Source organism: Cyphellophora attinorum, assembly GCF_001299255.1.
Source record: "Cyphellophora attinorum strain CBS 131958 chromosome Unknown Contig33, whole genome shotgun sequence".
Lineage (NCBI taxonomy): Eukaryota > Fungi > Ascomycota > Eurotiomycetes > Chaetothyriales > Cyphellophoraceae > Cyphellophora > Cyphellophora attinorum.
The window spans coordinates 48,280-65,705 of record NW_017253261.1 but is presented as its reverse complement, the minus strand read 5'-3'; the positions used below and the strand labels follow the sequence as shown (position 1 = coordinate 65,705).

At 53.9% G+C, this 17,426-nt stretch overlaps 5 protein-coding genes across 5 annotated transcripts; 1 reads left to right on the top strand and 4 right to left on the bottom strand.

Moving 5' to 3' along the window:
* Window positions 1-202: 202 nt before the first annotated feature.
* Window positions 203-706, bottom strand: AB675_8869 (uncharacterized protein; the record flags this gene model as incomplete). Its single annotated transcript, XM_018149352.1, has 1 exon — window positions 203-706. One exon carries the CDS (start codon window positions 704-706, stop codon window positions 203-205), a length of 504 nt encoding a protein of 167 aa, XP_017996113.1.
* Window positions 707-771: 65 nt separating this feature from the next.
* AB675_8868 (uncharacterized protein) lies at window positions 772-3,527 on the bottom strand (the record flags this gene model as incomplete). The annotated part of the gene is made up of 2 exons (XM_018149351.1): window positions 772-2,993; window positions 3,050-3,527. 2 exons carry the CDS (start codon window positions 3,525-3,527, stop codon window positions 772-774), a joined length of 2,700 nt encoding a protein of 899 aa, XP_017996086.1.
* A 4,580-nt stretch (window positions 3,528-8,107) lies between these two features.
* On the top strand, window positions 8,108-11,792 carry AB675_8866 (Carbamoyl-phosphate synthase arginine-specific large chain; the record flags this gene model as incomplete). The annotated part of the gene is made up of 5 exons (XM_018149350.1): window positions 8,108-8,447; window positions 8,529-8,629; window positions 8,677-10,296; window positions 10,347-11,602; window positions 11,663-11,792. 5 exons carry the CDS (start codon window positions 8,108-8,110, stop codon window positions 11,790-11,792), a joined length of 3,447 nt encoding a protein of 1,148 aa, XP_017996112.1.
* Window positions 11,793-12,938: 1,146 nt separating this feature from the next.
* Window positions 12,939-13,274, bottom strand: AB675_8865 (uncharacterized protein; the record flags this gene model as incomplete). Its single annotated transcript, XM_018149349.1, has 1 exon — window positions 12,939-13,274. The coding sequence occupies one exon, from the start codon at window positions 13,272-13,274 to the stop codon at window positions 12,939-12,941; it is 336 nt and encodes a 111-aa protein (XP_017996197.1).
* A 1,440-nt stretch (window positions 13,275-14,714) lies between these two features.
* AB675_8864 (Dolichyl-diphosphooligosaccharide--protein glycosyltransferase subunit stt3) lies at window positions 14,715-17,224 on the bottom strand (the record flags this gene model as incomplete). The annotated part of the gene is made up of 5 exons (XM_018149348.1): window positions 14,715-14,865; window positions 14,924-15,084; window positions 15,177-16,963; window positions 17,012-17,035; window positions 17,083-17,224. The coding sequence occupies 5 exons, from the start codon at window positions 17,222-17,224 to the stop codon at window positions 14,715-14,717; spliced, it is 2,265 nt and encodes a 754-aa protein (XP_017996148.1).
* Between the last annotated feature and the right edge of the window lie 202 nt (window positions 17,225-17,426).

The following is a 17,426-nucleotide window of genomic DNA, read 5'->3' as shown; positions in this document are numbered from 1 at the left end:
GACTGTCGCTGCCTTTACTTTAGGGGACATTGGAATATAAATGCTGATGGCTGAAAGCGTGTTCATCGGATGCATATCTGTGTCATTTACTTCTGCCTATCCGTGATATTCCAGCTCAATACTTAGCAGGCAATCAAAATCCAAAGACCATCCAATGGAACTCATTTAACAATGGGAGTTCTGCTTTTCCGGTGAACACAATCTAATGGTCTGCGTATCTGTCGTAATTCCTTGCAGGCGATCTGCCATAGGGATGATCATCAACGTATGTGATCCGCGGCTGGTCTTCCTCGCTATGGTCGATATACCTTCGCCTGCCTCTACATGCACTGTTGGTATATTGGTCCAGCTCCACTGGAGTGCCGTAGGCTTCAGGAGCGCTATAGTCACCCGCTGCAGATTCACGGAAGACCCGCATGTCCAGTGCTTCTGAACGGGAATCAAATGTGCCCGAAGTGTATGTCGACCCTCGACCCTGTGAATACTCGGTGTCGTAGTAGGACGCAGTGTATGACATCCTGTCGTCGAAGCCATTCGTTGCTGGTCGATCTGAGCCAGCATGTTGCCAGTCCTCGGAAGCGATTCTATCGTACCTGTCGTCCCGGCGTGACCTGACGCGCTGGATATTTGGTGGATAATTTGACGGCTGAGGTGTTATCAGTTCGGGTTGGACGTCCTCAGTTAGCAGAACTTCCTCTTTTGGCATCGGCGACGAGTGCCGTAATGACCTCACAGACGGCTGACTCGAAAGCGATGCGTGTGGTTCAGATCTCAGTACCCGATCTCTTGTTGGCTCATAGCGCGCGACATCCTGCCACTAGAGGGAGCGCGTACAGAGTCGCTGTCGACTACGCCACGGCGTCGATCGTGGGAGGCTGGCGCCGTGCGAGGGTACTCCTCGAGGGGGCCGAAGGAGTCAAGAAATCTTTCAGCATCTGTCTTGGTGCTCTGCGCCTCGCTTGCGGTATCCATGATACTCTCAGCTCGCAAATGTCTGCTAGTGCGGTGAGGGGTTCGTATCAGCCTGTCCTGTATAGCGCCAGCATCCAGATCTCGCCGATACGGCGAACCGAAAGGCCGGTCGTGGTCATCTACCGAGCGAGGTTGAGCTGGCGCGAAGTCATCTCCAGGCACTGGAGTACGACTGCGTACCTGTGTCACAGCGGGCTGGTATCCTACAGACCGTATGTATGGGTCTGCGATCGTAAAGCGACCGATGTGTGTAGCAGAGGGCAACGTGCCGTCCCTTTCCATAGACAAACGATGCGACGACAGAGGCACGTAGGTCCTGGAGACCTGGCCATCATGCTGGTACCATCGTGCTGGCTCACCATATGCACGACCGTTAAGACTTTCTCCGCCTGCGTGGTATGCTGCTCGTGGAGGACTCGTGGAGATTCTGCCAATTAGGTCTGGAAACAGACTTGCCAGCATACCGAATTGCCGATCGTCAAAAGCGGGAGAAAGCGCAATATTCTTGATGATTTGAGGATGAGGTAGGTCGACCATATCGTACAGCCAATCGATCATTGGGACAGGTCGCATTGTAGTTGCACCAGCCATTTCCTCCCTCGTCGTGAATCGATGGTCAATGTGAACAGTCTGAAAATGATCCAGCAGTTCCGATAGCCAGTACTCGGGTGTAACACCGTGATCCGAGCGGATCCCAAACTTGCAGCTGTGACAATGAAGTCCATGTAGGTCTCTAACTTCTCTGAGAGAAGTTTGATGACTGACACAATCAGCGAAGAGCGACAAGCTTAGCTTATGCCCGAAAGCGTGGAAGAAAGCTCTCGCTGTTTGGTGAATCATAACGTATAATCGAACACTGTCTGGCATAGCTCGAACACCAGCAGTGTCGTTGTAAGCCGCGATCGTCGAGAAAACAACCTCATCCTTGTGCTCCTCATACAAGTTTCGCGGTCGCGCGCGGTTGGCGGCATAAGTCGGACTCACTGCTCGTGATGGAGGTCGAGAGAGAGCTGTAGGCTCCTGAAGACCCCGGTTGGGTGTTGGCGCACGAGACAATGCCACTGGAGTGCCATGACTTGTCGGGGCTTGAGGTCCTGTCGGATCGTGAAATGGTGGAACTTCGGGCCAAGGTGACTTCCAGTAGAGAGCTGCATTGCCACGAGTGAAATCGTTTGTATGCTTTGCGGAGTAGTGCTGGATCAAGCCCTCGAAAGCGAAGTGTTTCATGCTAGACTCACATGCCCGACAGAAGAAGATGCTTGCACCGAATCGCTCGATATGCGGCCGGATCGACCCTTCGTAGAGCCACTTCATATCTTCGAGCTTAAGCTTCCGAATTTCATGAATGTCGGAATTGTGTGGGAGGACCATGTCCCGGGCTGCAAGTTCACGATCTTCATCGACGATGCTTTTGTCGAAGCGGTCTTTTACCTGGATCATGACGTCCGCAGCAAATTTAGTGGCCGTTTCGGCACTCACGGCCAGGCCATCATCCCAGGCCGAGGCGATGTATTCCTTTGCGTAGGTCTCAAGCTTCTGCCGAGCTGGTACACCCAGTTCGGCCCAAGCTTGCGCGTGCTGGCTGTGGAATCCAGACTCTCCTGGGGCGAACTGGTGTCCCGGACTGCCGAATTGCAGGCCTTGCTGTCGTCCTATGTACTCACGCTCTTTCTGCTCAGCCTCCGCTCTTTGCGCCAGTAAGCGTCCTTTCAGGTGGTCCCATGACGAGTCATTGAGGGGCATAGATACTTGCAAAGCTGCTCTGAAAGCCTCCATGAATGGCAGCACAGACGGTCGGATAGGAGGATCAATCGTTTGACATCTCTCTTCGATCGCGGCACGCTTCTCGGCTTGCAAAACACTTAGCTGCTCTTTTGATGGAGCAGGTCTTGGTCGCGAATATTTCGGTCTCGCAGTGCCAGCTGATCCTGCTTCAGAGGCAGTGTATTGTGAAGGCGCTTGGCCTGGCGCTGGCGTCCAGAATGGTAGGGGCATATCCAGACTTGGGCGAAATGACCCAGCTGCAAGAAATGAGTACGATGCGAGGCTCAGGAAATGGCACTGGATGTAGACTTACAGATCACCGATGGAGCATACTGCGAGCTCAGCGCGGAGAATGGTCTCAATGGCGAGCTCAAACTCAGAGTGTGGCTGTGAGCTTGGCTCAAGGTTCGCGAGGTGCCAGAAACCACGGACAGTGCTGTCAGCGGTGGCGACCTAGTCGCTGGAAGAGACATTGATGCCTGCGGTTTGATCTGTAGCTTGGCTCCAAGGCTGGTCTCCCACTGCTCGAGTCGCTCTGTATCGTCGCGCTTCCGCTTGCCTGTCAATTGTAAACCTTTGAACCATTCCTGGGTGGCAGCGCTGCCGAGTGCTTGGACCTCCGCCATTTCATTTTCGAGAGCCTCAATTTCGGGAATATAGTAGTACTTGGTCAGCTTAAGCTCTGTTGGTGGATCATGTTGTCGTAAATTTGTCGTTGTCACGTAATTGAAGGAAGGCGTAAATAGCGCGAATGACAGTCCGGATTGTAGAACTGACGATCCTGAAAGCATAAGTTCTGTTTCCTAGATACAAGTCAGGACTCCATCCACCTCCTGATCTCAGAAGATTTACCTTGCGAAGCCTTAATTCGAGACAGGAACCACAAGCTCGGATCCTGAATGGCCAAATAGTTCGAACGTCGTCGCGACCAGGTCCACCTGTCCAGGGAACCTGGCTGAGAAATGACGGTGTCGGATGAGCGGATTTACCACAGAATTGGCAGCGCCGGACGCGAATGAGTCGCCACATATCCAGCTCGCTCAGGTCAGATAATGGTCTAGGGTATCCACGCAAATGGAAGCGCCGCGAACGTGCCCAAACATCATCCGGCTTGTGGGTTGTTAAGGCACTGTCTCCATGGGCGGGCTGTGGCTTGTCGTTCGACGGATCCAACAACGCATTGAATCTGCGGCAGACGCGAAGAACGTGGCCCAATGTAACAGGGTGAACAAAAGAAAAGATGTGTTGCAGAATCTGAGGAGGCAGATTTGCAACATCGATAGATGGACCAAATTTATTCACAATAGGGGACGCATCCAGGGTCTCACGCCGTGCACGTTTGGCGACGTGGGACTTTGATTCATTGACAGTGGTAGTGTCCTCCCAACACGTAGCATTTGAGACAGGTCCCAAATTATGGTCGCTGAGCTTCCGCTTCTGGGGTGCCACTTCATCCGTATAGCTTTCCATGCCGTCGACTCGCATCGAAAGCAGAGCCGCCCGCGGCGAGAAACACATACCCAAGCAAGAATTTGTCACAATCGCTTATCAATGGGGGAAATTGATAGAGCTACTGTGCCAAAATCCATGCTTGATCTGGATCCTCAAACCAATTTCGACGGAGACCTGTGGATGGCCGTGGCAGTCGAGTGCGTCAGCCCGAGTGCTGAGGAGTTGAAGTCGTCCTGGGCTACATCTGCATGGTTCCAAAAGACAGGTGCCTGGATACGGCAGGAGGGTCGCTGTGTGAGGGACCTGGAAATACACGTCTGACTTGAAGTACAATTTGAGTAGGATGAGAGATCCGAGCCACGCGAACTGAAGCAGCGTAGAAAAACCGAATTTGGTTGCATGCAGCAGACCAAAAAATAATACTAAATGGTAAGAGAAGGGTCGTGGGTGCAGAGAGTACGACGTAAAAAGGAAGAAGAGAGAATTGGAAGTGAGGCATGGGCGGGCATTCAAGTTGAGTTGTCGCGGTGGGTCTTCCGCGGCTAGTGCCGTTCGATATTCTCCACCACTACCAAGTGACGCAGCTGCCAAGCGGTACCGGGTTGCAACTGCACCGCCTGCACCGAAAGGCGGAACCTCGCAGTTCAATGTACACGTCCAGTACACAAATTCTAGGCATCTTTATTGCTGCAGTAGCTGATCACATCGTCCACTCGCTCTCTGTCTACCTGGTCCAAGCACTCCAGGAACAGTCCTCGTAGCCAACCCCAAAGACTCTTGTGAACGCTGTCCGATACCTGTGTGGCAGTAAGCTTGACTGGTGTGTTGCTGAAAGTCCAGCCGGTGCCTTCTGTCATATTCCCATCATGGATTTGAATCTGTCCACGAACGGCCCATCGATCTCGAAAAGTTATCAGTCCATCGTCAACTCCCCTCCTCCGGCCGGCCAGGCAGCCAGCTCTCCCACATATGGCCAGTGGGCCGTATTCTCAGTCTCGGCACCGCTTTCCAACACCTTTCAACAAGATGCCGGCAAAGAAAGTGTGCTGAAGGTGCAGAGCACGGGAGAAGGCGAACTGGTCGACCTCATTGACGAATTCTCGGACGGCAGAATCCAGTTTGCGTATGTCAAAATCAAAGACTCGAATACTGGACTACCTAAGAACGCATTGATCGCGTGGTGCGGCGAGGGCGTGCCTGAAAGAACGAAGGGATACTTCACAAGCCACACAGCAGCTGTAGCAAAACTGCTTCACGGCTACCATGTTCAGATCACTGCTCGATCAGACCGCGATCTTACACCTGACAGTATCGTCCAGAAGGTTGCCGATGCATCCGGATCCAAATACTCCAGCAGTTCCGCTCCACCGCCCGTCGCCGCGTCTACGAAGCCAGCAGTAGCCTCTAAGCCCGCCTTCACAGCTTCGCAATCGAGCGGCATCGGATCGGGCTTCAATCCCCTGGCCCGAAACATCCCACAGCGACCGAAGCAGAATGTCGATGAGGACGGCTGGGGACAAGATGCGCCGCCTGTGACGCGGACGCAGCTAGAGAAGGTCGGCTCTGCTTATCAACCAACGAAGGTCGACATGCGATCACTGTCTCAACAACCCACAGCCACTACGTCGGGCTCAGCAAACGCTTCGGAGGACCGACCTGATGTGGTACGAGGTGCTTACCAGCCAGTCGGCAAGGTCGATATAGCAGAAATTCGGCGGAGAGCCCAAGAATCTGGAACAGCGAAGGACGACCGTCCAGAGCTGGTTAAGGGAGCATACGAGCCTGTCGGCAAGGTTGACATTGCCGCAATCCGCGCTCGAGCGAAGCAGTCCGATCAAGCGCCTGCGCCTCGCGCCGCTCCGGAATCTCCAGCAGCTCCCACGTCAGATGCCAGTGATCGACAGCCGTCTCTGTCCGAACGGTCCGCCGCTTTCTCCCAGGGTCCGGAGCGTCTCACAAGTCTGCCGAAGCCGAAGGTGGCCAACAAATTTGGCGGTGCCTCGAACTTCACTGGAACTAAGGCACCGACTCCTGGCGGGTTCGGGGCCAAACCACTCGCACCGGCAGCTCCTGTTGGTACAGCTAGTAAAACTTTTGCGGACCAAGGCGGAAAGACGCCGGCTCAGATATGGGCCGAGAAGAAGGCTCGCCAACGAGGCGAGAGCGGCTCAAACGACGCCCTCCCTCCGTCCGGCTACACCGGTGCTTCGCCGGTTCAGCCTCAAACTAGCGGCAACGCTGGATGGCAGAGCGGGTACTCGGGCAAGAAATGGAACTCGGTCCAGACAACCCACACCGGTGGATCTCGAGCCAGCATTGGTGCTCAAGTCACCGGCGAGCAGGAGAACGAAGCTCCCGCGTCTCCATCCGGGGGCATTGGTTCCATTCGAGACCGCTTCAGCGGTGCGCCTCCGATGGGTGCGCCATCCAGCAGCTTCGATCGAGCGCCTCCACCAGCGCCGGAGCCAGACACAACGACAAAGCCGAACCGTGGCGTACCCATTCCAGGCATGCTTGGCAGTCAGTCCACGGAGACAGACAGGCTTCCCACTCCGCCGCCACAGCCACCACGCAGTCCAACACCACCAACCCCCGAGCCAGTACAAGGATCACCGATCCAGGTTGCGATTCCGGTAAGCCGGACTGCAGTCCAAGACGCACGTGAGGAACAGCTGTCGCCACCTCCTGTCTTACCTGCAGCTTCATTGGCTCGAGCAGTTCCCGAGCCTGAGGAAGAAGAGGAGCCTGAGCGTGGGCCGGATCCGGGCCGGGCCGCTGCTCAAGCTGCAGCAGAGAGCTCTTTCGGCCACGAAGCAGCTCAGGCTGCACCTGCCGCTACCGAGGCAGCTGGAGGAGCGGGTTCACGAGCCAAAGCGGAGTATGACTATGAAGCTGCCGAGGACAACGAGGTGTCTCTTCGTGAAGGCGAAGTTGTGACCGATATCCAGAAGATAGATCCCGATTGGTGGTTGGTGAAGAACGAAGCGGGCCAGGTAAGCTATCCATGCCGCGATCTTAACGTATCACTAATGCAATCAGACCGGACTGGTGCCCAGCAACTATTTGGTGGAGGTTGACGAAGAGCCCGCCGCAGCTGCTGCTCCTCCCGCAGCTCCTGCCGCTCCTGCTACATCTTCAGCTGCACCGGCCAAGGCTGCTGGGGCAACTGCTACCGCGCTCTATGACTATGAAGCCGGTGAAGACAATGAGTTGTCCTTCCCCGAAGACGCTACGATCGAGAACGTGGTAAGTATTTCATCTGAGCAGGGACGTAGCATCTCTAATGACTCGCAGACATTCCCAGACGAAGACTGGTGGCACGGAGAATACCAGGGGCGGACCGGACTGTTCCCTGCCAATTACACCAAGCTGAATGCTTGAAAGAACATGCAGAGTCCGTCTGTTGTTCGCAGACGTACATGCATCTCACTGTGAGATACAGAAGGAGAAATTTCAGAGTAGAGGAAACATGCTGGACTGGCGAGCAGCAGATGGCGGCCTTCGATCGGTCACTCGTCAGAAAAAATTTCTGCCTTTGGATGGCAGATCGGCTGGATCATGCATAGCGGAATTGCACCATCCACAAAAAAGCGAATGTTGACTTGTACAGAGGTCTACGAAGACAGATGTGTGTTACGATATGCCTGAATATCTCCCATTGATCGCTCCTTCTTGGGGTGTATTTGTAGAGGTCATCGTCTCAGGCAGTGAATTCTGGTAGTGAAGGTGCACGCCGTTATCCCGCAATCGGAAGCTGTCCTATCTGTGCTCCACTTTTTTTTCTGCAGCGCGATTCACTCACCGTGCTCATGCAGAGAAAAAAATATTTGAGTCACGCGAAGTTATATACTACTGGAAAGCCCGCTGCACACTGGTGAAAACCTCGTGTAGAACTGCCAGAGTGCACTGGCTGACCAAAATGCCACCAACAACTCAGGCCCTTCGGCATGCTTCAGCACTTCTGGTGCGACAGCCTCGTCTAGGTCTGCGTGTCCCGGGCAGGCACTTCACTACCCAGTTGCGGCCTGCTGCTGCTCAGTCGCATATCCTGAGGTCCAAGGTACCATCCTGGCAACAGAATAGACCTGTGAGGCCGGTCAGACACTATGCTGCTGTGGCTCAAGAGGCCCCGAGGCCGGAGGCTTATCTTGAGAGCGGTGTCATCGAGCCAGGCAAGAACCTCGTGGATGTGAAGAAGGTGCTGGTCATTGGTTCAGGTGGTCTCAGTATTGGTCAGGCTGGCGAGTTTGACTACTCCGGTAAGTCATAGCAGCAGGTTGCGACTGCTAGAGCAATCAGATGCGGTCCACTCCCTAGGCATGTGCTAATTTGGAATGCAGGATCACAAGCACTCAAAGCACTGAAAGAGGCCGGCGTCACCTCAGTCCTAATCAATCCCAACATTGCGACTATCCAGACCGACCACAAGCTCGCCGACGAAGTCTACTACCTACCGTCACCCCAGAATACGTCACATACGTGATCGAGCGAGAAAAGCCGGATGGCATCCTCCTCACATTCGGCGGTCAGACCGCCCTCAATCTGGGAGTCAAGATGCAGCGTATGGGTATCTTCGAGCGCTATGGTGTAAAGGTTCTGGGCACACCCATCAAGACCTTGGAGACGAGTGAGGACCGAGACCTGTTCGCGAAAGCCCTCAATGAGATCAACATTCCTATTGCTGAGTCCATAGCTGTTGAGACTGTGGATGAGGCGCTCGACGCTGCGGAGAAAGTCGGATACCCCATCATTGTTCGGTCAGCATATGCGCTTGGTGGTCTGGGATCAGGTTTCGCCAACAATGCGGAGGAGCTGCGGGACCTGTCCTCGCGGTCGCTCTCCCTCTCACCACAGATCCTAGTCGAGAAGTCGCTCAAGGGCTGGAAAGAGCTGGAGTACGAGGTCGTTCGAGACGCCGACAACAACTGCATAACGGTCTGTAACATGGAGAACTTCGATCCGCTGGGCATTCACACAGGCGACAGTATCGTGGTGGCTCCTAGTCAGACGTTGAGTGACGAGGAGTACCATATGCTGCGGACAGCTGCCATCAAGATTGTACGGCATCTGGGTGTTGTGGGCGAGTGCAATGTGCAGTACGCCTTGCAGCCAGATGGACTTGACTACCGAGTCATCGAGGTCAATGCTCGTCTGTCCCGGTCATCTGCGCTGGCTTCGAAAGCGACCGGCTATCCCCTTGCTTACACGGCTGCGAAGATCGGTCTGGGCCACACTCTGCCCGAACTACCAAATGCAGTGACGAAGACGACTACAGCAAACTTCGAACCCAGTCTGGACTACATCGTCACAAAGATACCTCGATGGGATCTGTCGAAATTCCAGCATGTCAAGCGTGACATTGGCAGCGCTATGAAGTCGGTCGGAGAAGTCATGGCCATCGGCCGTACATTCGAGGAGTCCTTCCAAAAGGCCATTCGCCAGGTCGACCCTCGTTACGTTGGCTTCCAAGGCGACAAGTTTGATGACCTCGACGAGACCCTCAAAAATCCCACTGACCGACGATGGCTGGCTGTTGGTCAAGCTATGATCCACGAAGGATACTCGGTCGAGAAACTACATGAGCTTACCAAGATCGACAAGTGGTTCCTGCATAAGCTCCAAAACCTGAAGAACACTATGGATGAGCTCACAGAAATCGGCTCGCTCTATGGCATCAAGGAGGAGCTGATGATGAAAGCAAAGAAGCAAGGTTTTTCCGACAAGCAGATTGCTTCGTATGTCGGTGCACACGAGAACGACGTCCGAGCCCGACGAAAGCGTTTCGGTATTCGCCCATGGGTCAAGAAGATCGATACTCTGGCTGCAGAGTTCCCTGCTGACACAAATTACCTGTACACAACATATAACGCGAGCTCACACGACGTAACATTCGATGACCATGGAACTGTGATCCTCGGTTCAGGAGTCTACCGTATTGGCTCGTCGGTCGAGTTCGACTGGTGTGCTGTCAACGCCACACTCAGCTTGAGAAATATGGGAAAGAAGACTGTCATGATCAACTATAACCCTGAGACATACAGCACCGACTTCGACACTGCAGACAAGCTGTACTTCGAAGAGTTGAGCTACGAACGTGTGATGGATATTGTGAGTCACTTCCTAATGCAGGTATCGGACAAGGCTAACGAGATTCGCAGTATGAGCTTGAAAACGCCAATGGCGTGGTCGTCAGTGTCGGTGGCCAGCTGCCTCAGAATATCGCTCTCCGCCTGCAACAGGATGGCAAAGCTAAAGTTCTTGGGACGAACCCCGAGGACATCGACAAGGCCGAAGATCGCCACAAGTTCTCACAAATTCTGGACTCTATCGGCGTCGACCAACCCGCGTGGAAGGAGCTCACATCAGTCTCAGAGGCATACAAGTTCGCCGACGAGGTCAGCTACCCAGTTCTGATTAGACCATCATACGTCCTCTCCGGAGCAGCAATGAGCGTCGTCCACTCCAAGGACGAGCTCAAGAACAAGCTCGAAAATGCCGCTGCCGTTAACCCAGAACATCCCGTTGTGATCACCAAATTCATCGAAGGGGCCCAAGAAATCGACGTCGACGGCGTCTCCCACGACGGCAACCTCATCCTCCACGCCGTCTCCGAACACGTTGAGCCCGCCGGCGTGCACTCCGGCGATGCCACCCTAGTCCTCCCACCGGCCAACCTCTCGAGCGAAACCCAAACCCGCGTCAAGGAAATCGCCGAGAAAGTCGCAAAAGCCTGGTCCATTACTGGCCCCTTCAACATGCAAATCATCAAAACCGACGCCGACGAACTCAAAGTCATCGAATGCAACCTCCGTGCCTCCCGCTCCTTCCCCTTTGTCAGCAAAGTCCTTGGGACCAATTTCATCGACGCCGCTACCAAAGCCCTAGTCAATACCGACGTCCCCGCTGCTCGCGACCTGATGTCCGAGAAGCGCGACTTCCTCGCTACCAAGGTGCCCCAATTCTCCTGGACACGTCTAGCTGGCGCCGACCCCTTCCTGGGAGTCGAGATGAGCAGCACAGGTGAGATCGCCTGCTTCGGCAAGAACCTCGTCGAGGCATACTGGGCGTCAATGCAATCAACCATGAACTTCCGCCTTCCCGAACCTGGCGAGGGCATCCTCCTCGGTGGCTCCACCGAGCTTCCCGAGCTGCCAAAGATAGTAGACTACCTCGAGCCATTAGGGTACAAATTCTACGCCGCCAACCAAACCGTGGCTTCGCATCTCGAGCAGAGCACGAGCAAGAATGTCAAAGTTGAGGTGTTGGATTTCCCAAAGACGGACAAGAACGCACTACGAAAAGTGTTTGAGAAGGCTAATATTAAGGGCGTGTTCAATATTGCCAAGCAGCGAGGTCAGACGCTCTTGGACGAGGATTATGTGATGAGGAGGAATGCTGTTGATTTCGGAACACCGTGAGTTCTTTCCCTACCTCACAAACACACTTGATTGGGTCCATGCTAATGTCTGAACAGTCTGTTCATGGAAGCGAAAACCTCCCTCCTCTTCGCGCAATGCATGAATGAGAAGCTGCCGCGCAAGGAAGGCGTCATCCCGCCGGAGGTGCGCAGCTGGGCGGATTTTGTAGGTGGGAAGATGATGTGAGCGTTGACTGGAGCGGGAGTTTGGAATCAGCGGATCTTAAATGATACCACAGGCGGCGTTTACGGTGTCTAAAAGTCCACCGGGCGGGCGGCCTTCACGGCTGCGGAGCTAGATATGGTACATGTGCCTAGAGCTGGAAATGAATGTCGAGATTATCTGAACAGACCAGAGCAGGAATTTTCGTGCTGATATCAGAATTTCGAAAACCTTCCAACGATCGTGTCGTGCTAGTTGAACCAGAACTGGCAGGCACCCTTTCCCGACTGGAACTTCTATCTGTCAAAGCTCAAAGCATTTCCCCATCCTGGATCGAGCCCACAACTTTCGCGGCAGCATGTGGGATGAAAACAGTGGCACGAAACATGGTAAGCTGAATTCAGCTCGTCCGCACTGATGAGCCTGGCGCCAAGCTTGGTGGAAAATACATTCATACATATCAGCTGGCTCTGAAAGGCCAACTCGCACCCTTCTCTTTCTCCCTCTTCTACTTCACCGGCTAGATTCAGATCGTAACAAGGCGTGATCACAGAATGATGATGGATCAGAACCTTCTCAATTTTTCAGGAAAAGTGCTCCGAGGGTTGATCTGATCGACAGTTCGTTGTACTTTCTTTCGAAGAGAGGTTGGCAATCTGACTGTGCATGAGCTTGCGATTGCGGATCGGGTCGAAGCAGATGGGAGAAGATCTTTCGTGGCAGCGACGGGACGGGAGGGTTGCGTCTACCGTGTGGCTTGAGCACCTTTCGCGAGGCCGAATTCGCATCGGGATTTTCCCTCTATGCTGGTGGTCATGCTGGTATGGCTCTTCATCTTCGAATGCAGGGAAGCAAGGCAACAGAAAACTCACTTCATAGTCACATGGGCCGGGTATCCCATCGATTCTGCCCCGTCATGCAGGCCAGTCTACCACAACAGCAGATACCAGCTCACAGGCGCAAATGCTACAGTAGGTCCCAGGTGCGTCTTCCACGCCCCTGCCCAATCTCCCTTTCCCTCATTGCCGTACTTCCCCTGCAGTACCCCTGTTGTGCGGCGTTGCGATCAGCTTCGTTCTTGGGATTTGCGATGTACAGTGGAGAATTGAAGGATGGGAGATGAGCTTCCACCATCTGCACTCTCGTCAAGTCCGTGCGCATGGTCATCGCTCAGCGCTGAAGGAAACCCTCGCCTCTGGGCTTCTCGCAGATATGTTCAACCTTACCGTCAGTCGCGCCACACAGCGCCGCTATGACTCCGACCACACCCACACTTTTCCAGTCCTTTCGTGCGGCAAATGCACAGAGCGTCAGGCCCAAGGTGACTTCTCGGGCTGCGAAGGCGTAGACCCAGGGATTGATGGGTGGCTGTTGGGGAAGACCGAATTGAGCCGTGAAGGTTGTGGGCGTGACGAAGGCGGAAACGCCGGCGTGCGTGATGACGGCACCGAGGGCGATGGCGAGAAATCTGGGGGCATTGGGAAGTGGGCGCTGTAGGATGTCCATAATGAAGATGGGTGGCAGTGAAAGGGCTTGGATGTCTGCGATAGTGGTCGATGTGAGCTTTGTGCTTCACACTCTTAGCTTGCAGTCTTTATCCATGTAATCAGATAATTGGTCTAACTCCTCGAGCAATTGATCCAGCACCTTAACTCCTCAAGCACAATATGCAATGTTGCATATCGATGACTAAGGTCAGCGCGTGCGACCAAACACGATACTTAGTATCGAGGGGGCCATTTACTTCAGACCACAGCTCGCTCTTGCCGAGCGCGTCGACTCGAAGAATGAGAAGACTCGAGAGATGGACATACCCCAGGGCAAAGATTTATTGTGTACATACAACTCGAAGAGAATGAAAAGAAAAAGATGGTTGCGAATAATGTATCTCACCTCTCACTTGGCGCCCTCCAACACTTGCTTCCTGCACTCCTGCGCTCCCTCATCTTATAGGGAGCGCCTGAGGCGCTCTCTTTGGAGTGCTCGCTGCGCTCGCCTGAGGTGGTGGTGAGTCGGTGTCCGCTTCGCGGCCACCTCCTCCACCTCCTCCCCACCACCTCCCCCACCCACCGTCCCCTAAAGACGTTTCGAAGAGGCTCAGACTGAAGCCTCCTAGTCGAAGATGCTGGCTCCAATTCATGTAATCAAATAGCAAGCCATCTGTTATCTCCTCGAGCGCTGAACCATCCCCTTAACTCCTCAAGTACTGTGCAATGGTGCAGATCGATGACTAAGGTCAGCGCGTGCGGCCAAACACCATCTCGCGGGATCAACAGATCATTTGTGGGATAGGATACAATGCAGTCCCGCAGGGGCGACCAGGCACCGGATCGTGGTCATGTGTGAAGACGAACCTTGGAAGCCGGGGCCTGCTTTCACAGTCGCGACTCGAAAAGACCTTCATTCGAAAACACGTTCTGAGAATCGCTCTGACAGATAGAAGTCCCAATTAGGAAGGCTGCCTACCAGATTGGTTTCTACAGAAAATGGTCGCTATTGTCCTCTCGCGGAACTGTCTAGATGCTCTCTTCGCTGGAGAACTTTTCATTCATATTCGTACACAACGTGCTCCTAGGTCCTCGGCGATGTCAAAGTGCTAGTAGATCGCTGTCTCCACAACCACACTTGAGCACGCCTCGAGCACGCCTTGAGCAAGTTCTTGAGCTTTCGCGGCCTGGTTGTACTCAAGTCTTATCACGAAGTCCCGCGGCACAACTGGATTAACGTTGCGGGAGGCGTCCTGTCGTTGACTGCGACAGATGTGGCGCCCTTTCTCCGAAACATTAGCGACTAACGGCCTGTGGCCAGCTACGGATTGAAGATGTGATCCCATCGGAGCGGTGCTGGCCAGTTCCAGTAAACACCAGTGCCGCAAGTGATTCGAGCGTGTACACTTGCATGAGATCTGGATCGTCGATCGCATTGTTCGTGGAATGCAGTTAAGGTCTACTCTTCCCTTAACACCACGCGTGACTTTCTCAAACCCTTCTTGCTCTTCTTTTTGTGGCCCTTCTCGAAGGCAACTGCGCCGCTATGATCTCGGCCAACATTGTCGGGCTTCTTGACTTTGTACAATCGAACGATCCAATTCTCGGACCTGTAGAATTTGTTAGCATTGTGCCTCCTCACACGAGATGAACACTGGGTAGACTTACGTGAAAGCCTCCTCCAGAGTGTTCAGCTCTGGGTTCTGACTCGGCGCTTTCGAGCCTCTGACGCGATCCTGGGCTTGTCCGGGCGGGAAAAGGTTCGCAAAGTTGTGGTAGCTCATCTTGTACATGAGGGAATTCTTCATTGTGGGCGTCGCTTCATCATCCTGTTGCCTCTGTTAGAGTGAACATGTATCGGGGAAGAACTGAAATCAGGCGAGTGATGCTTCGCCCGACTCAGGTTCTCAAGAACACGTACTACGCGATATTCGCCTCTGGCGGTGAAGAAGTCACGCTCCTTTACTTCTTCTGGCCAGATGCCCTCGGCAATTCTGACCATCCAAAGAAATTTGTTGATGTCGTCGCCGCTGTAGCCGAGCAGACCGCCGAAGATTATGAGAACATAATCGACGTCGTGTTGGCGGAGAATGGGGTATGAAACCTCTTCGCGGCTGCTCATTGCTTTGCCGACCGTGGCAATATGAGTGTTATTCCAGGTGTTGTTGTCGACGAGCGTCGGACGATCAGCCATGCCACCGATCTGGTAGCCGTAGTCCCACCACGACATGATCTTAGCATCTGGCGGTGTGTTTTGACGGAGCCAGTAGTATGCTTCTCGGTAGTCGTCGATGATATGCTGCGAGCCGTCTGGCATTCTCGACGCTAGGACGACTGAAGGAGATGAGTAGGCGTTGGAGGTGACCCATGTGCAATGGGCCACGAACACGAGGAGGAAGCCTGTTATGAGTGAGGCGATGGTCGACTTGGAAATCAGACTATAGATGCCGACGACCGGCTGACGAATGGATTTGCTGATGCCGAACGAAGAATTCGACGACGGCGGTTTAGCCGAACCATTGGTCTCTGCTGCGGGGGCTGCTGGTGACTTGGCAAGCAAGAAGCTGTCCAGCACATGCGACAGAGCCAAGGCAGACGCGCAGCAGACAATGGGTGACAAAGTGAGCATGAGACGGACCATGACTCCCGCAAAGTAAGATGCGAGGACCGCATAGATGACGACAAAGACATGCTCATCCCGAAGATTCCTGAAGCACATGTACACACCAGCTGGGAATAGCCAGATGAGGAAGTTGAGGTCGAAGAAGAACGCTGGCCAAGCTGTAGGCTGATGTTCGGAAACGGAGGCGATAATAGGGATGTGGATTTTGGCATAGCCGGTATCCCAAAGTGAATAGAATCGACCGGACCACGGAGCAATTGTGCCGGTAACTGTCAGAAGGATCAGACCTCCGAAAGCGATGACGAAAATGCTGCCACCGAGTGCCACTAGTAGAGTCTGGAATTGCTTTCCAGGAAGCTGGTTCCGCAGGAAGTCAAAGAATCCAACGAGTTGCAGAAGTCCGAAAATGCCCAGAGCGGCCATGTGGTCCGAGCTGCGAATGGGCAGAAAGCCGACGAAGGGGACCTGCATACTGGCCAAGGTTCCCAACGCGTACCAGGTATTGTATGCAATGTAGACTCTGGAGCTGAAGCGGCCCATGAGGATGAGAACGAACACGTGCAGTGGGATGAGATTCGTGATGAAAACATAGCCTCCCCAAGCTGACACCATGTAGCCGTAGAAGAGTGCAGCCAGAGCACCCCACATGATGGAGCCGACCTTGACAGCCTTGATCCAGAGGAAGAAAGTGAATACCAGCAGGAAGATAGCGATAGCCTCATTGTCGTAGCTGCCTGCCACCGATCTCGAAATGTAGCCCGGAGTGATGGCCATGAAGGCAGCCGCCAGTAAGCCGGCAGACGGCGAGCTGGACATCTCAGAGGTGAGGAGGTACATGGCGTATGCGGTCAGTCCTGAAAAGCCCGGAGCGAGGAGGACACAGATGTTCCGGATGTCGACAGGCAATGACAGCAACCTCAGGATGTGGTAGATGACCCCAGATGTGACCATCAGGCCGGGGTACAATGTCCCTCCCGTTACTCTTCCCAGTGGATGCCATGTCTTGTCGTCAAACCAGTCCCAGAACGAGTAGAAGCCATGGGCTACTAAGTGTTTCGTTGCCCTAAAATTGAACCACGGATCGACTGCGGTACTCGTTAGATCGGGTAGTCACGTCGAGGGTGCGGACTGACACTCGTGTATTATACTCTCGAATCCTAGCCATGTTAGAGCGATAATTGACTCCCAAGACGTAAGAACTTACGAATCACACTGAAAAGGCGTGCTGATACCGCTGCAGCTGCTATTGTACAAAGAATGATGATGCGGAGGACTCCCCTGGTGTTCTTGCTAGTAGGGCCGCGCAGGTAGGGCTCCAGCGGCGTTTCTGAGGCAGTTGTGGCCATGACGGCCGGTCAAAGGCGTGTCACAACAGTCCAACAAACGAAAGGCAGGAGTGATGAACGAAGGAAGCTGCGGAGCGCTCGATCGATGAGAAGGAATGGCTCGATATGAGAGTCGTTCCTGAACAGTTGTCTCAATGTACTGCGCAGTTCCCCCAAATTTATGCCAAGCCATGATCCTTGCTCCAAAAGTTCTTCACGCCGC